The sequence below is a fragment of the Vigna unguiculata genome, chromosome 6, assembly GCF_004118075.2.
Source record: "Vigna unguiculata cultivar IT97K-499-35 chromosome 6, ASM411807v1, whole genome shotgun sequence".
Classification (NCBI taxonomy): domain Eukaryota; kingdom Viridiplantae; phylum Streptophyta; class Magnoliopsida; order Fabales; family Fabaceae; genus Vigna; species Vigna unguiculata.
The window spans coordinates 10,405,075-10,429,043 of NC_040284.1; the positions used below are offsets into that span (position 1 = coordinate 10,405,075).

Genomic DNA, 23,969 nt, shown 5'->3' on the forward strand with positions numbered 1-23,969 from the left:
TAAATAGGTCAATTTCACTACTCTTTCAAAATAGGATTTATCATTGGTTTTCTAAAGATTATTGTTATTGATTTCTTGTTGAAGATTTCAAATTAATCAATGTAACTTCTTAATTAATTTGTTCTCACTTTTAACCAAAGTAACTTCTCAAATAAAAGCAAGAACTTTGTAAATTAATCCTAGTAAATTTAACCAAAGTAACATCTCAATTAAACATTACTAGTCTTAATCATGTATATTCTTTTACCCCTTATATCTCGTAAAAAGTTAATCAATCAAAGTAAATTCTTGATTAATTCTAATCTAAGTTTTTATCTGTAATCAAAGTAACTTCTCAATTATTAGCAAAAACTCATTCAATCATATGAAAGTTTCTAAAATTAATCAAAGTAACTTCTCAATTAAAATTTAAAAACCCTTGGACTCATACGATTGTTATGTTATGTAGATTTTACATCATGCTAACTTGCTACAATGTAAAAATCATTACTTTTACTAAATTAAGAACCAAAAGACATGGATGAAAATAAATCTCAACAATAATCAAAAGAACAAAGAAATTACAGTGGAACTAACCCTTGAAGCTTAGCCCTCCATGGGTTAGATGGAATACATGATAATATGATGAAGGAAAGAAAAATAAAAGGAAAGGAAGACTGAGAGATGTGGTGGATGACGATATCTGCCAAAACTAGAGGGTTGCTAAGTGTCCTCCTTCTGCTCCCTTGGATCTCTTTATATAGGCTTCGATTGGACTTGGACTTTATCTGTTCGGTTGCTGAAATCTTTTATCTTTATTTAATTAATTAGCAACTTAATTTCTGTCCAATTTCCAATTTTGCCCCTCTTGTTTAACCATTTTTGCAATATTGACCAGAATTTGACCAGAGTTGACTGCTCCATTGACCATTTGACCTGTTTGACAAGTTGACTGCTTTATGAGAAATTGACACGTGACAGAGTGCTTTCTCTCTCCAAACTAGGGTTTCTCTTCCATCATGGTTGCTGCTGCGTTAGGGTTTTTGCAGCAGGTTCGTGAACGAACAATGGCACCGTGAACGTGGAGGCTGCCATAACGGTGCTGCTACAATCCAGATTGAACGCTGTAGGTGCTTTATGGTGTTCCTGTTTCATTCTCGCATCGAGATTCGTGGAGGGTAAACAATGTTGGTAGTTCGAAATCCACAAGGACGTTGGTCTCGCATTCTATATTGGTAATGAAGGTACTGCTTATGGTTCTGATGTTGGTAGTGCTTCCACTACCATGAGTGTTATCACGATGAAGAAGATGCAGATCTGATCCAAGCGAAAAGATGCAGTTGTTGGTCCAAGGTTGATAGAGATTCGCGTAGATCTATTGTGGCTGTAATGGCTGTTGTTTCGCTGACGGTGGTGGCGTTGGTGCGCTATGCAGCTATGGAGATGAATGTTGATCATGGTTCCGCTCTGGTGCATTTTCTGGCTATGTGGTTCGTGGAAGAGATGCAGAAAGTGATGTGTGAATGAAGCTCTGCATTGGAAGTTCGAACAGGTGCCACTTCTAAAGGTCATGGTGGCTGCTACGATGGTGGTTCTCGCGTTTTCATGGTCGCTGCTCGCGTTGGCTAAAGGCGCGACGTGATGGGAATGTGTTGTGGCTTCCGGTGCGAGAAAAATTATGGTCTCGTAGTGGTGATAGTGGTTCCATAGTGGCCAGCGATGACCCTGATGGAGGCTAGGGTTTACGTTGGAAGAGGGTTGAAGATGATGAGGTGTCACTCTCTAATTGGTGCATATGTGTTTGCAAGGATAATGGAATGTGTCAGCATATGGTTGGCCTAATTTGAAAGGTGGGGATTGCCACATGGCATAATTTGGTTGAGATGGGTTTAAGTGGTAAGAGGGGTGCAACTTAGTAGAAACTAGGAGTGCAGAACATGTTTTAGGTGGTCCACTTAAGAGAGGAGTGTGTAACATAAAAACTGGAGGTGCAATTAGGTCCTGAATTATTTCTTTCCAGAATTTTTTGGTTTTGGACTTATTTTATAACTTTGAATATTTCAAATTCACACTTTTAATTACCCAAATTAAATTCCAACTGCATTAACAAACGTTAGAATATCCAATAATATTTTATGCAACTAAAATCAATTTTTATGCCATTTTTAACTTACGTACTCAATAAATCCAATAATCACAAATCCTAATTAAATCAATCCTTAAGCAGTAAAATTCTATTAAATACTCAAATTTAAACATTAAATGAGGGCAAAAATTTGAACTCATCAATCACATACATATATTTATGTCTTGTTCTGATTCCAATCATTGTCATGTTATTATGGACATCATCAAAAACTTAAAAACATCACACACACACACACACACACACTTAATAGCAATAATCTCCCCCTTTTTTAATGATCGACAAAATAAGATAACATTGGCGAGATATACATCAGATTAATTGATTTCAGTTACCAGTATATCATGTCAGAAATTTTCACAGTACAATCCATACCAAGTTATAATGCATATCAAGTTAATTCAGATATAAGCAGGTTAATTCAAATCAATTTTCAACAATTGTCAAGTTCTCCCCCTTTTTGGACATAATCAAAACAGGGACATACCAAACAAAACAAGACTAAGACAGCACAACCTATACTAAGTGAGATTAAGGAACTTAAATTGGTAAGACCTATCAGATATATGTACAGAGAAAGGAAATAACCCAGTAAAGGCCAAAAGTGAGTAAGCAACAACAAAAGTTTGCTTTAGTCAGACATGTCATATGCAGTGGAATAGTTTTTGTCATCAGTCGCAGCATCAGCAGCATTATCAGTAGCATTGGCCATAGTGTGATCTTCTTCTTCAGTAGTTGAGTCGTCTTCATTGGTATTAGAGGCAGATTTGGCAGCATTTTCACCAAGACCATCGTCTTTATCAGTAATATGATGATACTTTAGCAGTTTCGTGACCTTGGCATCCAGATGTTGAATTGAAATTGTGAGAGCAACAAGAGACTATTGGATGTCAGATTGTGTGGATTGGTCAGTGGAGAGTGGTGGTGTATGGGGTTCATCCTTGAATATCCACCCATTATCAGTAAAGATAAGGCCCATGTGATGAAGGGCATTGAGTTCTATGATATTGGTGTGAGTTAGCGTAACAAAGATTTTATTAGCTAAGTCAATATTGTAGAACTCAAACACCTTGGACAAGAATAATGCATAAGGCATGGGATACATGGGTAGTTTTGTGGAGTTGAGGATGGTATCAAACATAAGGGCATACCAGTTCATTTTGACTCTAGAGTTTAAAGCATGCAGTAGAAATATGTCTTCAGTTAAGAGTTCCCCACGATTACCAACCCTTGGGGCTAAAATCTACCCAATGATGAATGCCATAACACGATCGTCTCTCTTCATTCCACCAGCTTTGTACAGATTACATTTCTTTGCTTTTGTAGGATGATGCAAAAATGATTTGTAAATCTCCATTTTTCGTAGATTTTGAGAACCAACATAGGACTTTTATCCTCCTAATTGAAAACCCGCAATCGTTGTCCATACAGATTGATCTAGGGTTATGTTTACCCCTTTTACCCAAGATACCACAATACCATTTTCCTCTCTAGCATTTGCATAAAAGACTTTAAGAAGATCAGGATAATAGATACCTCGAAGTTGCAAAAAAATTTCCAAGCTTTGATAGGCTAATTGCTCTTAGAACTACAACCCATTGTCGTGGAAGAAGCCCGTATCAATGTATTTTGGATTGATAATGTTGCGATCCTTCCAGTTCTTGACAAAGTTCGCTTGCTTCTTGTGACTCCCTGACTACTATATTAAATAATTATTATTTCCTACATCAGAATAAAAGATTATCTATATTTTTAATATCTCCTAAAGATATTAATAGAAATTATCCATGAGTAAATCTTCAAAAGATCCACCAATAATATCCCGAACAACTCTCACTGAGCAGGTTCTTCTTCTGCTCATGCAACAGGTACATATGAAAGAAAAGTATGAAAGGAGTGAGGTCTTTATAAGCCTTAAATATCAATCTTAATAAACTCAACAAACAATAAAGACATTGGGGCCTAGATTTGGACCTACAACCGCAAAACTTGATCTTGTTTTACTAGACATATGGATCCATATTCCACTTTTGATGATCCAATCTGGACATCAAAAGTTACTTTGGAAAGTGATTAGGTAGTTGACTATTTCTCATAAAACATTGGTACAATCATAATTATTTCTTTCTCGAGAATATTAGCCATTTATCGGCCCACAAACGAGACATATACTCAGTACCTAACCTTGGTGATGCCAAGCACGTATCGGATATTCCCAAGTTTGGCCTATGAATATCCTAGTCTAGTGCGCTATTATGAACTATCCAGATATGCACCTACTTGGTAAAACTTCCTTAGACCCCACCATGGTCCTTGCCTTTCATCCCGCAGTGTACCAAACTGTGACTTCCCAAATACAAACACTTTGACACTGGTTTAATCTCAACTTATTGAAACCAAACTTAACTCTTACTTAACTGACATACTCTTGGATATTTTCAAAGGTCATAAAATGTGAAAACTATCAATTCATGTCATTGTATAAACTATACACAAAGAATATAAAACAATGTTAAAAATGTACATGCAATTTTCTTCTATCCAAGCTCACTAAATAAAATAATATTTACTTTCACTTCACACTTATTTATTTTTTTAATTATACAATAATGATAAAATAAGAATCAAAGCAAGAACTTTAAATAAATAATTAGATAAGGATTAGAGCGTTGTAAATAAATATAATAATAAAAATATAATGAAACAGGACCAATGCGTAACTGGAGATATATTAATTTAAATAAATAAAAATGACCAGTGCATAACTGAAGATAAATACAATAAAATAAATAAATAGGACTAGTGCGTAGCTAGAGATAAATAAAATAAAATAAATAAATAGGACCAGTACATAACTGGAGATAAATAAAATTAAATAAATAAATAGGATCAGTGCATAATTAGAGATAAATTAAATTAAATAAATAAACAGGACCAGTGCATAAGTGGAGATTAAATAAAATAAATAAACAGGACCAGTTCATAATTGGAGATAAATTAAATAAAATAAATCAACAGGACCAGTGTAAAACTTGAGATAAATTAAATAAAATCAATAAACAAGACCAATGCATATATGGAGATAAATAAAATAAAATAAATAAATAGGATCAGTGCATTACTGGAGATAAATAAAATAAAATAAATAAATAGAACCAGTGCATAAATAGAGATAAATAAAATAAAATAAATAAATAGGATCAGTGTCTAACTAGATATTAAATAAAATAAAATAAATAAATAGGACTTGTGCATAACTGAAGATTAAATAAAATAAATAACAAGGATTAGTGCATTATTGGAGATAAATAAAATAAAATAAACAAACAAGACCAGTGCAAAACTGGAGATAAATTAAATAAAATAAATAAACAAGACGAGTGCATAACTGGAGACAAGTAAAATAAAATAAATAAATAGGACCAGTGCGTAACTGAAGTTAAATAAAATAAAATAAATAAATAGGACGAGTGCATAACTGGAGATAAATTAAAAATAAATAAATAAATAGGATGAGTGCATAATTGGAGATTAAATAAAATAAAATAAAATAAATAGGATGAGTGCATAATTGGAGATTAAATAAAATAAAATAAATAAATAGGACCAATGCATAACTGAAGATTAAATAAAATAAATAAACCGAACCATGTGCATAATTGGAGATTAAATAAAATAAAAATAAGAGGATAATAAATGAAAATAAGTTAAATGAAAGTAAATAGAATAATATATAAGTCAAAATAAATAAAAGATTAATATAAAACCATGAGTTTATCAAGATTAATATAAAAAGAGCTTAACCTCACTCCCCCTTACCTTACTGATTGAAGGGCACACTAATAATATTGGAAGAGGACTAGGATCTCTTTGAATCTATTCTCTAAACTTTCTATCACTATATATATATATATATATATATATATATATATATATATATATATATATATATATATATATAGCAAGCCATAAGCCATGCATGTGCTATTTTTATTTTTCTTTCAAAATAATCATTACCTACATTAATGAAGAGATAATCCTTATCTCTTCATCTTATCTTCTTTCTTTTTTTTTCCTTTTCTTTTTCTCTTTTCTTCTCATCTTCTCTTCTCTTCTTCTTTTTTTTTCTTTTCTATATTTTTTTATCTCTTTTAGAAAATTCTATATTTTTTTTACACATACCTATTTGATTAAAATTTTTACCTTATATATATATATATATATATATATATATATATATATATATATATATATATTAGTTATGTTCTTATTGTTATTTTCAATAAGATTGGGATACATCTCTCTCATATTACTTTCTAATTCCCAAGTTTTAACACCTTCATCTTGTTGATTCCACAATACCTTTACCAAAAGTATGTCCTTTCCCCGAAGTTGTTTAATCCTTCGATCTCCAATTCTTACAGGAAGCACATCATAGGTAAGGTTTTCTCGTATTTGTACTATATCAGGTTCTATCACATGAAAAGGGTCATGAATATATTTACGAAGTTGAGACACATGAAAAACATTGTGAAGTTTCGAAAGGTTTGGAGGTAAAGCAATTTGGTATGCGATAGAACCAATTATTTTAAGGATTTGATAAGGACCTATGAATTTAGGTGTAAGTTTTCTAGATTTGAGAGCTTTACCAACCCCAGTTACATGTTTAACTTTCAAGAAAACATGATCTCCTTCTTCAAACTCAAGGGGTTTCCTTCGTTTGTCATAGTAACTTTTATGCCTATCTTGAGAAATTTTCATCTTTTCCCTGATCATTTTAATCTTCTCAGTTGCTTGTTGAATTACCTCTAGACCCAAAACTAAGGAATTTCCATTTTCATACCAACACAATGAGGTTCTACACCTTCTCCTATATAGAGCCTCATATGAAGCCATTCCTATGCTTGAGTGGAATTTGTTGTTATAAGTGAATTCTATATGTGGTAGAAATTGATCCCAACTTTCTGTTTGTTCTAAAACACAAGCTCTCAACAAGTCTTCTAAAGATTGGATAATCCTTTCCGACTATCCATCAGTTTGAGGGTGATAAGCTTAACTGAGCCTAACTTTTGTTCCCAAGGCTTTTTGTAAGCTATCCCAAAATCTAGATGTGAAACGAGGGTCTCTATCAGAAATTATACTAGAAGTACTCCATGTAGCTTGATAATTTCTTTTATGTACAAATGAGCTAACTTTTCTAAAGAAAATCTAATGTTAATAGGTAGAAAGTGAGCAAATTTTGTTAATGTATCCACAATGACCCAAATTGCATCATGACCTGACACAGTCTTTGGTAAACCTGCCACAAAATCCATGGATATGCTTTCCCATTTCCATTCTGGGACATCTAAGGGTTGTAGTTCCCCATAAGGCTTTCTAAGTTCAACTTTTTTTCTGACATACTAGATAACGTGCGACGAACTCCACCACTGCTTTCTTCATCCCAGACCACCAAAACATTTTCTTCAAGTCTTTATACATCTTTGTAGCACCCCGATGAATACATAAGCTACTCTTATGAGCTTTCTCCATTATCAGCTTCCTGAACTCTTCTTTTGCAGGTATGCAAATTCTATCTCTAAACTTGATGATTCCATTTGAATCCTTGTGGAATTCAAATTCCTTTCCTTCAACTTTTGCTATTAACTTTTCTTGCAAAAATTGATCTCTTTCTTGAGCTCTCTTTATTTCTTCTAAGAATTCACTTGATATTTTTAACATTCCTAAGCATATGCTATTGGGTCTAAGTTTTACAGCTAAGTTCAAGTCTTTAAATGATTCTATAAGATCCAATTCCTTCACCATCATCATGGATGCATGTATAGACTTTCGACTCAAAGCATCGGCAACAACATTTTGTTAGTTTTGAAATGGTTGAAAAGCCAAAAAGGGGGGGTTCAATTGGCTAGTTAAAAATTTAGGCTATCTTTGCAAGCTAAAAACCACCATTAATTGAATCAAATAGATCACCAAGTTAGGATGCAAAAGGTGATGGACAGTATACTTTCAGTCGATCAAAAAAAGAGTTAACAGATTTATTTTACTAAATAGATTCTGTTATGATATAATCAATCGATTGAAACAGGAAAATAGTCGACTAAAATACGGAGAAAAATGCAGAAATGCAGATTTGATATTTAAACCAGAAACAATGCACAAGAATGGTCAAGATAGGTTCTAAGTGATTATACAAACATGCTTAATGCTGCAAATTTCATGAAAACATGCAAGATCATAAAAAAGATGATTAAAGCACAAGTTCTTTAAACTTTAAAATGAAAATGCAAGAGAGAAAGGTTAGAGAAGAGAGGACACCACGAGATTTTTATACTGGTTCACTCAAACCTGAGCTACATCTAGTTTGTCAAGGCAACCTGAGCTTGACTTTGCACTATTTCAAAAGTTTTACAAAGTATCCACGCTTACACTTCCAAAATATGCAAAAACACCATAAAAGACTCTTTAATCAGACAAGAATCACACCAGCACAGCAAGAACCCTCTTGCAGATCTGGAAAACCACCAGGCACACACACAAAGCTTGAGAAAGATCAAACATGAGTGGTAGCATAACCCAGCCTACCACAAACCACTTTCTCCAAGCTTCAAACCAAGCCAAAAGCTCCAAGAATTAATCCAAGATCAATATTCTACTGCTGCAAACTATATGATCACGAAGGAGAGAGTTTCTAGAACAAAATCGCGCTCTAAAATGATCAACCTACCTCTCTTTCGAAAATCACAGCTTTTATAGTCAAACTGTTACGAAATTCAATAGGTTGATTTTCAAATCAATCAGTTGATTTCACTTGACTTAAGTGAAATCAGTCGATTAAAAACTAAATCAACTGATTGAATTTGTTGTAGTTTAAGACTACTGTAGCCAACAGACTAAAAAAGACATTCAATCTGTTGAAAAACCATTCAACAGACTAAAAGAGACATTTTAACCTGTTGAAAAACCATTCAATAGATTAAAAACACAATAAAGACCAAAAACATCTAATTAATATTATAAGGTCTATAACATGAATTACAAAATTAAAATACACTTTCTAAATGATGTAACTACATGGAGAGCAGACGTTCCAACCTTGATCACCATGGATATCATCAAATCTCCTTTCTTTCATCGATGTAGGCTTCATTCCAATGGTAATGTCTCCAAGATAGTTCAAAAGAGCTTCATTCAATCTTCATCAAATCTTTAAGAAGCAAACCACATTGGCTTCTCATGTCAACAATCTCCCCTTGATTTGATGAAGCCAACCTCTATCTTCTTCCATCTATCTTCTTCTATCTTGCATTGCAAAATGCTTCAATTTGTTGGATACCAATTGATGAAGTGATACCTTAGCTTGAAGCTTGTGAACCTGAAAGACATTTACATCAGCAATACACACAAGCTAGCAAGTATACAAATGTGATCATGCTCCCCCTATCAATAATATGGGTTCAAATACAGATTTGATTATTGATTCCAATTTTAATGCTTAGTTCAATGTGATTATTAAAAGTGGTTTCCAATTTTCCAATTTTTCTCCCTCTTTGCATTCATCAAATAGAACAAATGCATAAACGTAACAAGAATTGCATATCCTTTCATTAATATTTGAACATAATACAACAAGCACAAACTGAAACAGACAAGAAAAATCATAAAGTTGATATAATCAGCTGATTGAAAATAAAAACAACCAACTGAAACAGACATAACTCAAACTGAAAAATCACAAACACAAGGATGCAATGCATGATCCTAAACAACCACCACGATCAATCATCCTGAGGATCATTTCTAGTTTGCAATGAGTGGAGCATATCATGGATATCATGAATTTGGCTATCTAATGCATTGAACCTCTCATTGCAATAGTTGTGATGTTCATGTTTGGCACAGTGAGCTCATGCAGTTGGTTCAGCACCATCCTCTCAAAATGTGAGTACATAAGGCCTCTATCCTTAGGAGGGTTGTAGGGAATCAAGTCCATAGGTCCAACAATTGGTTCTTCCTCTTGATTTGCACCACTTGGATCAACTTCATGGTCATGTGCACCACCAACAACAGCTCCAACAGTTGTCCATCCATTTTCCACCTTGAGAAAGACCATTTTGTGCAGATTTTGGTTGGAGGTATGGTTGAACAGTCCAGTTGACTCTTCTAGCTCATCCTCTACATCAATGCCAAAGTATTCAATGAATTTAGACACCAAAACCACATATGGCAGCCTAAAATTCGTGAGCCTCTTGGCTTTGAGCATGTGATCATGAAACACAGGGATCCAATCCACTTGGATGTTGTTTTGAATGTAGTACATGAGTATCAAATCTCCCTCATTCAATGTTGAATGGTTACTACCACGTGGAACTATGATTTTTGTGACTATTATAGCAAGAAGCCTTTGATCCACCTTGAGACCACCAACATGGAAGTGTTTGATTTCAGCAGCAGGATTCCTCAAGCATTGGCCATAGTATTGCATCTTGTTGAATTCTGGAACAGCCCCAGTTTCACCTTTCCTAACTTGCACACCCCTTGATTTGAGTCCAACCACATCTTTCCAAGCTATCTTATTGATATCCATTTGAACACCCTTGATGCTGGACAACAGGACATCATTTTTGAACTCCAAGTTGGTGAAAAACACTTTCACCAAGTCTTGCTAGATTTTCCCTGAAAGTTCAAGGAAGGACTTCAACTTTTAATGCTTTAGTTGTTGGAATAGACTCTCAAAGTCTCCGGCCCTTAGCCATGAGAACCTCAGCACCTTAGAAATGTTGATCTGCTTCCTATTCATCTCAATGAGGAACACTTGAATGTTGTCCTCATGATCCTCAAACCATGCTTCAATTCTTCCATGGCTTTCATGATTTGGAGACCTTGGGGTAGGAGGAGTGGAGTGCTCATCATCAGATTGGATAGCCCTTTGGGAACGACGAGGCATGATGAGTGTTGGTGTGACTGTTTCTAAGAGATGTATGATGCAAATGCAGCAATACAAGTGCAATATTTATAATTGAACCAACTGATTTTTAGAAACAGTTGATTAAATTGTGCAGATTTTTCTAATTAATTTGTTTTAGGTTACCCAAATCAGTTTAATGAAGTCCAAAACAGTTTCTCACGCATTCATGATGTTTTTAATGTGTTTTTATGAGTGAATCAATCAGTTTAGATCATGTAAGCTGCATGCAAATTGGAATTGTACACTAGAATGCTTTTTGGTCAAACAAATCAGTAAAAGTAACACATGGCTAATAAAATGGGCAGTTAAGAGCAGATAGTACCTGACAAAAAGATGCTTTCTTTGACTAAGTCAGCTTAACAATTCAATTCGTGAGTAAATGCACAGGTTAAGTAAAATTAACACGTTGAAAAACAAAATCAGTCGACTAAAACAGCATCAGAGCATCAGAGATTAAAAACAGAATCTGGTTAGGTGAAATTAGTTGACTGATTTTGAAAATCAATCGATTGAAAATCGTAAAATTTAACTTCATTTTTCCAGATTCAGTTTTAATGAAATCAACATACTGAATTGTGAACACAACAGATTAAAAATCATACCAGATCAATTTTTCAGCATTCAATGACAGTTTAAGTGGAATAAACATGTTCAAATATAGAATTAATAGGTTGATAGATCATGTTTTCGCAAATAGGAACAAATTTAAGTGAAATCAACACGTTGAAATGCAAAATCAACAGGTTGAATATGATAGTTTTCAACTTTTGCATGCAACAACAGATTTTTATGAAACCAATGCATGAATACATAAGATTAACACATCAGACCACATTCTTAATGTCTAATATACCTAGTTCAGTTCTTAGCTTGTTAAACCTATCTCTAGCCAATGGTTTTGTAAAAAAATTCGTCAATTGATTTTCAGTTTTAACAAATTTGATTTCACAATCTCCCTTTTGTACATGATCACGAATGAAATGATGCCTAATCTCTATATGCTTGGTTTTAGAATGTTGTATTGGATTCTTGGTTAAGTTGATTGCACTAGTATTATCACAATACAAAGGTACCTTGCTTAACCTTACACTATAGTCCAAAAGTTGATGTTTCAACCATATGATTTGTGCATAGCCATGTCCAACAACAATATATTCAGCTTTAGCTGTGGAGAGTTTCACACATGCTTGCTTTTTGCAATTCCATGAGATTATACTTGATCCAAGCAAATGGCAAGTACCACTTGTGCTTTTCCTATCCAATTTGCACCTTGCATAGTTCGAATTTGAAAAGCCACTAAGAATTATGTTAGACTCACATGGATACCATAAACCAACATTGGTTGTTCTTTTCAAGTACTTTAGAATCCTTTTTGCAGCCTTAAAGTGTGATTCTTTTGGATTTGCTTGAAACCTAACACATAAGCATACTCCAAACTGAATATATGGCCTACTTGCTGTAAGATAGAGCAAAGACCCAATCAACCCTCTATATTTGGTTGAATCCACTGGTTGGCCAGCCTCATCTACATCCATAAGACAATTTGTTGCAATTGGAGTGGTAGCTTCCTTTCAATCCTCCATTTTGAACTTTTTCAACAAGTCAAAACAATATTTTGATTGACTTAAAAATGTTCCATGCTTGAGTTGCTTGACTTGCAGCCCTAGAAAGTAGGTAAGCTTACCCATCATGGACATCTCAAATTCACCCTGCATAGCTACAATAAATTCTTCACACAATGTGTTGTTATTTGAACCAAAGATGATATCATCAACATACACTTGAACAAGTATAGCATCATTACCATGTTTTCTAATGAACAGTGTTTTATCCACTACACTTCTAACATAACCTTTTGATAAGAGAAAATTGCTTAGCCTTTCATACCATTGTCTTGGTGCTTGTTTCAAACCATATAAGGCCTTTTTCAATTTGAAAACATGGTTAGGATAGAGATGATCCTTAAACCCATGAGGTTGTGAAATATACACTTCTTCATTTAGGAAACCATTCAAGAATGCACTTTTCACATCCATTTGATGCAATTTAAAGTTACACATGCAAGCATATGCTAAGAGTAATCTCACAGCTTCTAGCCTAGCTACAGGTGCATAAGTTTCATCAAAATCAATGCCTTCTTCTTGATTATAACCTTTAGCAACTAGTCTAGCTTTGTTTCTAACTATATTACCATCTTCATCCATTTTATTTCTAAAAACCCATTTGGTTCCAATTATATTCATATCATCAGTTTTAGGCACTAGAAACCACACATCATTTCTTGTGAATTGATTGAGTTCATCTTGCATAGCAATAATCCAATTACTATCATTGAAAGCATCATTACCATTCTTAGGTTTAATTTGAGATACAAAAGCAACATGTTCACAAAATACAATCCCACGTCTAGTAGATACTCCCTGTTGATATCACCTATGATGTTGTCCTTTGATAAACCTCTAGGCTGGATCCAATCCTTGGGCAAGTTGTTGTTTGCAGCTTTTTCAGTCGATTGTTTTTCCTTTTCAGCTGACTGATTTCCTGCAGTAGATCTTCCTCATCTGCATTCTTTGACACTTGATCTTGCAACTTTGGGTTAGTTTCATCAAATACAACATGCATAGACTCTTCAACAGTCATCAATCTCTTATTATAGACTCTATATGCATGACTTTGTGTAGCATAGCCTAGAAAAACACCTTCATCCGTTTTTTGCATCAAATTTGCCAAGAATTTCTTTGCCATTATTTAAGATGAAGCACTTACATCCAAATACTTTTAGGTGATTTAAAACAGGCCTCCTCCCTTTAAAAAGCTCATAGGAGGTTTTCTTCGAAATTGGCATAATCAACACTCTATTTAAAACATAGCAAGCAGTGTTGATTGCATCAACCAAAAAATACTTAGGTAGTGAGTTTTCATTCAACATAGTTCTAGCTAGTTCCTCAAGTGATCTGTTTTTCCTTTCAACAACACCATTTTGTTGTGGGGTTCTTGGTGCAGAAAAATTATGGTTAATACCATGCTATTCACAAAAGTTTTCAAACTTTTCATTTTGGAATTCCCCACCATGATCACTTCGAATAGACACTATCTTGGAACTGTTTTCATTTTCAAGCATCTTGACAAGTCTTTTAAAGGCATGAAATGTGTCATTTTTGGCAGCTAAGAACAAAGTCCATGTGTACCTAGAGAAATCATCAACAATGACTAATGCATAAAGATTTTCACCGAGGCTCATGGTTCGAGATAGACCAAATAGATCTATGTGAAGCATCTCTAAAGGACTTTCAGTTGAAACAATATTTTTGGGTTTAAAAGAGACCTTGGTCTGTTTTCCTTTTTTACATGCTTCACACACTGTATCCTTCTCAAATTTGAGTTTTGGTAGTCCTTCAACCAGCTGTTTTCTATTCAGCCGATTGAAATGCTGCATGTGTATGTGACAAAGTCTTTTATGCCATAACCAAGTATCATCCTCTTTTGTAAGCAAACAATGGATGCTAAATGATGCATGATACAGGTCAAGTAGATATTGACTCTTTTGCCTATCAAAACAATACTACCATGTGCATTATATATCAAACAACTATTTGGTTCAAACATGACTTTAAAGCCTTTATCACTTAGTTGACTTATACTTATCAAATTGTGTTTGAGTCCTTCTACCAGAAGCACATTCTTGATGTTGAAAGAGGACCCATTGCCTATGACTCCATTTCCAAGGATTCTTCCTTTGTTATTGTCTCCATAGGTTACAAACCCTTCCTCCTTCAACTCTAACTTTGCAAATTTGGTCTTATCTCCTGTCATATGTCTCGAACAGCCACTATCAAGGTACCACAAATCTTTCTTATCATCTTTTATGACCTGCAAAACGAATTTGGATTACTTGGTACCCTTTGATAGGTTGGGTCCATCATGGTTATGCCTTTCTAGATCCTTTTGGGATCCATTTCATAATCCCTTTAGGAACATCATATTTTCTAGCATGATAGTTCTTAATAACATGACCTTTTTGCATACAGTAGTTGCATGAAATGAATGGCATGTCACTTGGCATACTTTTTGAAAAGAAACTAGAGAACTTCTTGGTTTTCTTTTGAAAAGAAGGATTGTAACCAAGTCCAGCTTTTCCAAACACAGTTTTGAGAACCAAGAACAACCTCTAAGTTTGCTTCCCCTCTTGTGAACCTTGCACAGGTCTTTATAAGGTATTTTACTTGATTTTTCAAAACTATGCAGTTTTCACAGGGTATTTCAGCCGGTTGATTTCTAAAACTGTCGATTGAATTACTGTAAATCATTTCTAAATGCTCAAAATCAGTTTTTAAATCAGCTGTTTCTTTTTCCAGTTGGCTAACTCTGTTTTCCAGCAGGTTGTTTAAGTCTTTCAACCGATTGTTTAATGCAGAAATCTTGTTTGCTTCATTATGCAATTCTTCAAAATCATGCAACAATTGATTATAGTCATTTATGTCTAGAGAACTTACTTGGCTTGAGGAAGATCACTCATAACCAGTCATAAGGCACAAGTTGGCTTCTTGACTCTCATCTTGTGAGGAGCTACTTGTAGTTGAATCATCATTGTCCTCCCATGCAATGTATGTACGTTTCTCCTTTGGCTTTTTCTCCTTTTTCCTATCAACACTCTTCTCCTTTCCTTTGTTAGCATTTGGACATTCAATTTTGATATGTCATTGTGTTTGGAAGTATACCTCTTGGGATTACCTTTTATACCTTTTCTTTTGAGATACTAACCAAAACTCTTGACAAGGAGACTCAAGTTCTCACTTTCACTTGATTCAGCCACCTCATCCTCGAGTTCCTCATTCTTCTTGGTGCTAGTATTCAAGGCTATGTTCTTAACCTTTTTCTCACTTAACTCAAGCTCATTAAGCCTTTGCATCTCAATCTCATGCTCCCTAAGCTTACCAAACAATGAAGCTATAGTCAAAGTGGATAGAACTCTTGTTTCTGATATGGCTGTGACCTTTGGTTGCCAAGATCTATCAAGACATTTCAGCACCTTAATGTTTAACTCTTCTTTGTCAAATTCTTTACCCAAACCTATGAGATGGTTGACTATGTGAGTGAATCTCTTTTGCACATCTGTTATGGATTCTCCTTGTTTCATCTTGAATAGCTCATACTCTTGAATCAAGGAATGCTTTCTTGCTCTTTTAACATCATTGGTTCCTTCATGAGTCACTTCAAGAACCTCCCACATTTCCTTGGCACTCTTGCATTGTGAAACACGAAAAAACTCGTCCATGTTGACAAATGAAGTGAGGATATTCTTTGCATTGCAATCATATTGAGCTCTCCTCCTTTCTTCCTCAGTCCATTAAGTCCATGCTTATTAACTTGCACATCATCAACAATATGCTTAAGAGTATATGGTCCATTTATGATTGCATCCCATATCCCTTGATCTATTAACTCAATAAAGATTTTCATCCTAATTTTCCAAAATTGATAATTAATGCCACTAAACATGGGGGGTCTATGAATTGAGGCACCTTCACCAAATGGTAACTTGTTTTTCAGCCATTTCAAGTAGTTCAAAATAGATTTAGGACCTTACTTGATCAAATTTCAAGTACCTAGCTCTAGATACCAATTGTTAGTTTTGAAATGGTTGAAAAGCCAAGAAGGGGGGGTTGAATTGGCTAGTTAAAAATTTAGGCTATCTTTGCAAGCTAAAAACCACCTTTAATTGAATCAAATAGATCACCAAGTTAGGATGCAAAAGGTGCTGGACAATATACTTTCAGTCGATCAAAAACAGAGTTGACATATTGATTTTACTAAACAGATTCTGTTATGATATAATCAATCGATTGAAACAGGAAAACAGTCGACTGAAATACTGAGAAAAATGTAGAAATACAGATTTGATATTTAAACCAAAAAGAATGCACAAGAATGGTCAAGACAGGTTCTAAGTGATTATACAAACATGCTTAATGCTGCAAATGTCATGAAAACATGCAAGATCATGAAAAAGATGATTAAAGCACAAGTTCTTTAAACTTTAAAATGAAAATGCAAGAGAGAAAGGTTAGAGAAGAGAGGACACCACGAGATTTTTATACTGGTTCACTCAAACCTGAGCTACATCCAGTTTGTCAAGGCAACCTGAGCTTGACTTTGCACTATTTCAAAAGTTTTACAAAGTATCCACCCTTACACTTCCAAAATATGCAAAAACACCACAAAAGACTCTTGAATCATACAAGAAGCACACCAGCACAGCAAGAACCCTCTTACAGACCTGGAAAACCACCAGGCACACACACAAAGCTTGAGAAAGATCAAACCTGAGTGGTAGCACAACCCAGCCTACCACAAACCACTTTCGCCAAGCTTCAAACCAAGCCAAAAGCTCCAAGAATTGATCCAAAATCAATATTCCATTGCTGCAAACTGTATGATCACGAAGGAGAGAGTTTCCACAAGTTTCCAGAACAAAATCGCGCTCTAAAATGATCAACCTACCTCTCTTTCAAAAATCACAACTTTTATAGTCGAACTGTTACGAAATTCAACAGGTTGATTTTTAAATCAATCGGTTGATTTCACTTACTTAAGTGAAATCAGTCGATTAAAAACTACATCAACAGACTAAAAGAGACATTTTAACCTGTTGAAAAACCATTCAGTAGATTAAAAACACAATAAAGACCAAAAACATCTAGTTAATGCTATAAGGTATACAACATGAATTACAAAATTAAAATACACTTTCTAAATGATGTAACTACATGGAAAGCACACGTTCCAGCCTTGATCACCATGGATATTAAATCTCCTTTCTTTCATCAATGTAGACTTCATTCCAATGGTAATGGCTCCAAGATAGTTCAAAAGAGCTTCATTCAATCTTCATCAAATCTTCAAGAAGCAAACCACCTTGGCTTCTCATGTCAACATATTTGCTTTCCCAGGGTGATATTGCAGCTCAAAGTCGTAATCCTTAAGAAATTTCATCCATCTACGTTGTCTCATGTTTAACTCCTTTTGATCAAAAAGGTATTTAAAACTTTTATGGTCACTGAAAACTTCAAACCTTGCTCCATACAAGTAATGTCTCCATCTTTTCAATGCAAACACAACTACAACTAATTCCAAATTATGTGTAGGATAATTAAGTTCATGTTGCTTGAGTTGTCGTGAAGCATAAACTACAACTTTTCTTTCTTGCATCAACACACAACCTAATCCTTGTCCACATGCATTATAATATACCTCAAAACTTTTTGTAGGGTCCGGAAGGATTAAAACAGGTGTAGATGTTAATTTTTTCTTCAACTCTTGAAAACTAAACTCACATGCTTCATTCCATTCGAAAGGTTGTCCCTTACGTGTTAACTTAGTCAAAGGCAATGTTAATTTAGAAAAGTCTATAGTAGCCTACCAATCCTAAAAAACTATGTATTTCTATGATATTCTTTGGTTGTTCCCAAAGCAATACCGCTTGAACCTTTGAGGCGTCAATTGCAATGCCATTTTGTGATATCACATGTCCTAAAAATTGAACTTCTTTCAACCAAAATTCACACTTTGACCATTTTCCATACAATTGTCTTTCTCTGAGAATTTGTAACACAATCCTCAAATATCTCTCATGTTCTTCATGATTTTTGGAATAAATTAAAATGTCGTCAATGAAAACAACCATAAATTTATCCAAAAATTCATGAAAAATATGGTTCATATAATCCATGAAAATGGCAGGAGCATTGGTCACACCAAAAGGCATTACCAAGTACTCATAATGACCGGATCTTGTCCTAAATGTTGTCTTTTGAATATCTTCCGCCTTGACTTGAATCTGATGATAGCCAAATTTTAAGTCAATTTTGTAATATACCACAACTGCTCTCAATTGATCCATCAAATCATCAATCCTTGGTAGAGGGTATTTGTTCTTAATGGTGATTTTGTTAAGTTGACGATAATCCACACACAACCTCATAGTGCCATCCTTCTTCTTTACTAACAATACTGGCGCACCCTAGGGAGAAACACTAGGTCTGATGAATTGTTTATCCAACAATTATTCTTTTTTTTTCAACTCTGCTAACTCTAGGGGTGACATCCTATAAGGGGCTATAGACACAAGTATTGATCCTGGTACCAAGTCTATAGTGAATTCTATTTCTCTTTGTGGAGGTAACCCAGAAACATCCTTAGGGAAAACATCAAGATACTCACAAACAACAGGAAATTTATTAATGTTTGGAATTTCCTTGACTTTTAAAGAAGTTAAGATCATGTATACTTGAGATCCTTTTGGGATTTCATTGTGATTGGTAGTACTCTCTTTTAATTCTTTTGAGTCAAAAACTTCACCTTTGTGTGATTCAAAAATTAAAGTCTTATCGTGACAGTTTAGGAGAACATGGTTGGAAGATAACCAGTCCATTCCAAGAACAATATCCAAATGAGACAAGGGTAGACATATAAGATTTACAAAAAAATTTCTATTGCCGATACAAATATGACAATTTGTGCATGCAAGTGAAGTGGTGACTGGAACATTGGTAGGAGTAGATACAGTTAAGTCATATGGCAATAAAAAGACAGGTAACTTTAAATGTTTGACACATTCATGTGATTTGAAAGAATGAGTAGCACCAGAATCATATAGTACATTAACGAGGTGACCATTTATGATGCATTTACCTTGGATTGGATCTTCAGATCGAACAGCTTCAATACCATTCATCGTGAAAACTCTTCCAATTGTCTTTGGTCTTCCAAGTTGATTATTTCCTCTGTTGTTGCTTCCCCCACTTCCTTGCTCCTTAATTAACTCTTTACATTCATTGCGATAATGACCCAATTTCCCACAGTTGAAGCAAGTTATAGTTCTTGTGGTGCAATTTCTTGGCATATGAGGTCCTCCATAGTGGAAACATTTGATAGGGTTGGTTATGCCTGAATTATTGGCAAGAGAAGAATGTTTTTGTCCTGAAGAGTTCCATGAAGCATGAGATGGACGTTGGTAGGGTTTCTTATCATTAAAATCATTTCTTTTGTGCCTTAAAGGCCCTCCTTGCCTCCACTGAGTTTGTCTTGGTTTAGTATCATCCTCATAAATCCTACAACGATTTACAAGAGTAGGAATGGAAGAAATCTCTAAATAACCAACTGCTTGTTTAATATCAGGTCTTATTCCACTTTCAAACATGGAACAAGGCGAACGTTCATCAACTCTATCATGAAAGTAAGGACAAAACTTTGACAACTCGTCAAACTTGCTGCATATTGTCCTACAGACATGATTCCTTGATGAAGATGAAGGAATTCAACTTCTTTCCTCCTTCGAAGATCCTCTGGAAAATATTTTTCTAGAAACTTTTGTTTGAAAGCTTCCCAAGTAATTTGTCTCCCTTAATCCTCCAATTGTTGTTTTGTAAATCTTCACCAGTTTTCAGCTTCTTCAACGAGCATAAATGTAGCAAATGTGACACTCTTTTCATCCGCACACGTCATTGCGATGAAAATTTTCTCAATTTCTGCTATCCATGATTGAGAACCTTCAGGATTAAATCCTCCTTTAATTTTTTTTGGATTGTTCCTGTGAAAGGTTTCTAATCCTTGATTTTCCATGGGTTCAACATTTTGTTTTCGGCTCATATTTTCCAAGACAATTTTCATTCTTTCCAATAATTCATTGGTACTGTTTGGTCCGTTATCCATCTTTTCCTGAAAGAATGAACAATTTCCTTAGTTTTCTTTAGAATTTTTTCTTAACTATTTTTAAAACTTATCCTTACTATAAGTATTAATTGTTGTTATTACTTACTTTTATTAGTCTACTTACTAGTAGAGACTACAAATATGGAAGACACCATACCCAAGGTCTTGACAGAAGGAACTGCTCTGATACCACTAAATGTGACGCCCCGACTACTATATTAAATAATAATTATTTGATAAAAAGATATGGAATCAATTTTTTTTACCATAAGATTTTCCTTGAGAGAACATTAATAATAACATAACTCCATAATCACATATATATATATATATATATATATATATATATATATATATATATATATATAGTTTACATCTCTGTAATTGTTCATGAAATATTACAAAAATATATATTTGTATAATATTAAGAGTCCTATATCAGAATAGAAAATTATCTATATTTTTAATATCTCCTAAAGATATTAATAGAAATTATCCATGAGTCAATCTTCAGAAGATCCACCAATAATATCTCGAACAACTCTTACTGAGCAGGTTCCTCTTTTACTCATGTAACAAGTACATATGAAAAAAAATATGAAAGGAGTGAGGTCTTTATAAGCCTTAAATATCAATCTTAATAAACTCAACAAACAATACAGACATTGGGGGCCTAGATTTGGACCTACAACCACAAAACTTTATTTTGTTTTACCAAACATATGGACCCATATTCCACTTTTGATAATCAAATCTGAACATCAAAAGTTACTTTGGGAAGTGATTTCTCATAAAACATTGGTACAATCATAATTATTTCTTTCTCGAGAATATTAGCCATTTATCGGCCCACAAAAGAGATATATCGGATAGTCCCAAGTTTGGCCTATGAATATCCTAGTCCAGTGCGCTATTCTGAACTATCCAGATATTCACCTACTTGGTAAAACTTCCTTAGACCCCACCATGGTCCCTGCCTTTCATCCCGCAGTGTACCAAACCATGACTTCCCAAATACAAACACTTTGAAACTGGTTTAATCTCAACTTATTAAAACCAAATTTAACTCTTACTTAACTGACATACTCTTGGATATTTTCAAAGGTCATAAAATGTGATAACTATCAATTCATGTCATTGTATAAACTATACACAAACAATATAAAACAAAGATAAAATGTACATGCAATTTTCTTCTATCCAAGCTCACTGAATAAAAAAATATTTACTTTCACTTCACATTTATTTATATTTTGAATTATAAAATAAAGATAAAATAAGAATTAAAGCAAGAACATTAAATAAATAATTTGATAAGGATTAAAACGTTATAAATAAATATAATAACAAAAATATAATTAACCAGGACCAATGCGTAACTGGAGATATATTAATTGAAATAAATAAAAAGGATCAGTGCATAACTAGAGATAAATAAAATAAAATAAATAAATAAATAGGACCAGTGCGTAACTGGAGATAAATAAAATAAATAAATAGGACATATGCATAACTGAAGATAAATTAAATAAAATAAATAAATAGGATCAGTGCCTAGCTGGATATTAAATAAAATAAAATAAATAAATAGGACCAGTGCATAATTAAAGATTAAATAAAATAAATAAACAGGATCAGTGCATAACTAGAGATAAATTAAATAAAATAAATAAACATGACCAGTGCATAACTGGAGATAAATTAAATAAAATAAATAAACAAGACAAGTGCATAACTAGAGATAAATAAAATAAAATAAATAAATAGGACCACTGTGTAACTAGAGATAAATTAAATAAAATAAATAAATAGGACCAGTGCATAACTGGAGATAAATAAAAAATAAAATATATAAATAGGATGAGTGCATAACTGGAGATTAAATAAAATAAAATAAATAAATAAGATCAGTGCATAACTGGATATTAAATAAAATAAAATAAATAAATAGGACCAGTGCATAAGTGGAGATTAAATAAAATAAATAAACAGAACCATGTGCATAACTGAAAATAAATAAAATAAAATAAATAAATAGGATCAATGCATAATTGGAGATTAAATAAAATAAATATAAGAGGATAATAAATGAAAATAAGTTAAGTGAAAGTAAATAGTATAATATATAAGTCAAAATAAATAAAATATTAATATAAAACCCATGAGATTATCAACAAAAATATTCAATTAGAATTCAATTTCATTTTTATGTAATTAAGAAAATACAAAAAGAAATCCATTTTTTTTTATTGTGCATCGGATTGATTTCTATTTTTTCTTTTTCATTTATTCCCAAAAACTATCTATAAAAAATGAGAGAGAATAGCTTCAACCTTGTCAGCCGAAATTGAAAAAATAAAATCTGGATAAATGCCAATACTTATTACGGGTATAAGGATAGAAATTGAAATAAATAATTCTCGTGGCCCCGAATCAAAAAAATAAGAATTTTGTTTATTAAAAAGCTTGTATCCATAAAACATTTGACGTAAGATAGATAATAAATAAATAGGAGTTAATATCATTCCAATTGCAGTAAGATTAATATAAAAAGAGCTTAACCTCACTCCCCCTTACCTTATTGATTGAATGATTGAAGGGCACACTAATAATATTTGAAGAGGACTAGGATTTCTTTGAATCTTTGCTCTAAACTTTCTTTCCCTCTCTTTTTTCTCTTTCTCTTTCTCTCTCTCTTCTTTCTCTCTCTCTCTCCTTTCTTTCTCTTTCTCCTTTTCTTTCTCCTTCTTTCTCCTTTCTTTCACTTTCACGTAACTTCATTTCACACACACACACACACATATATATATATATATATACATATATATATATATATATATATATATATATATATATATATATATAAGCAATCCATAAGCCATGCATGTGTTATTTTGATTTTTCTTTCAAAATCATCATTACCTACATTAATGAAGAGATAATCCTTATCTCTTCATCTTATCTTCTTTTTTTTCTTTTCTTCTTATCTTTTCTTCTCATCTCTTTTTTCTTTTCTTTTCTTTTCTATATTTTTATCTCTTTTAGAAAATTCTATATTTTTTTACACACACCTATTTAATTAAAATATTTTTACCTAATATATATATATATATATATATATATATTATTAGTTTTGTTTTGTTCTTATGGTTATTTTCAATAAGTAAA

The 23,969-nt window shown here is 33.2% G+C and overlaps 1 protein-coding gene across 1 annotated transcript; it reads right to left on the reverse strand.

Annotated features, from left to right (window-relative positions):
• Positions 1-2,756: 2,756 nt before the first annotated feature.
• Positions 2,757-20,801, reverse strand: LOC114188392. The gene is made up of 3 exons (XM_028076978.1): positions 20,527-20,801; positions 19,782-20,371; positions 2,757-2,920 (listed from the first exon to the last, which is right to left on the reverse strand). Exons 1-3 carry the CDS (start codon positions 20,799-20,801, stop codon positions 2,757-2,759), a joined length of 1,029 nt encoding a protein of 342 aa, XP_027932779.1.
• Between the last annotated feature and the right edge of the window lie 3,168 nt (positions 20,802-23,969).

Bases quoted from the DNA above. Each gene is read 5' to 3' on its own strand.
- LOC114188392 (XM_028076978.1), bottom strand. From the start codon at position 20,801: ATGGATAACGGACCAAACAGTACCAATGAATTATTGGAAAGAATGAAA. The intron at 20,372-20,526 runs GTGAAGATTTAC...TCATGTCTGTAG, and splicing joins GTTGAAGAAGCTGAAAACTG to GACAATATGCAGCAAGTTTG. The intron at 2,921-19,781 runs GTAAATGCATCA...TTACTGATAAAG, and splicing joins ATCTGAAGATCCAATCCAAG to ACGATGGTCTTGGTGAAAAT.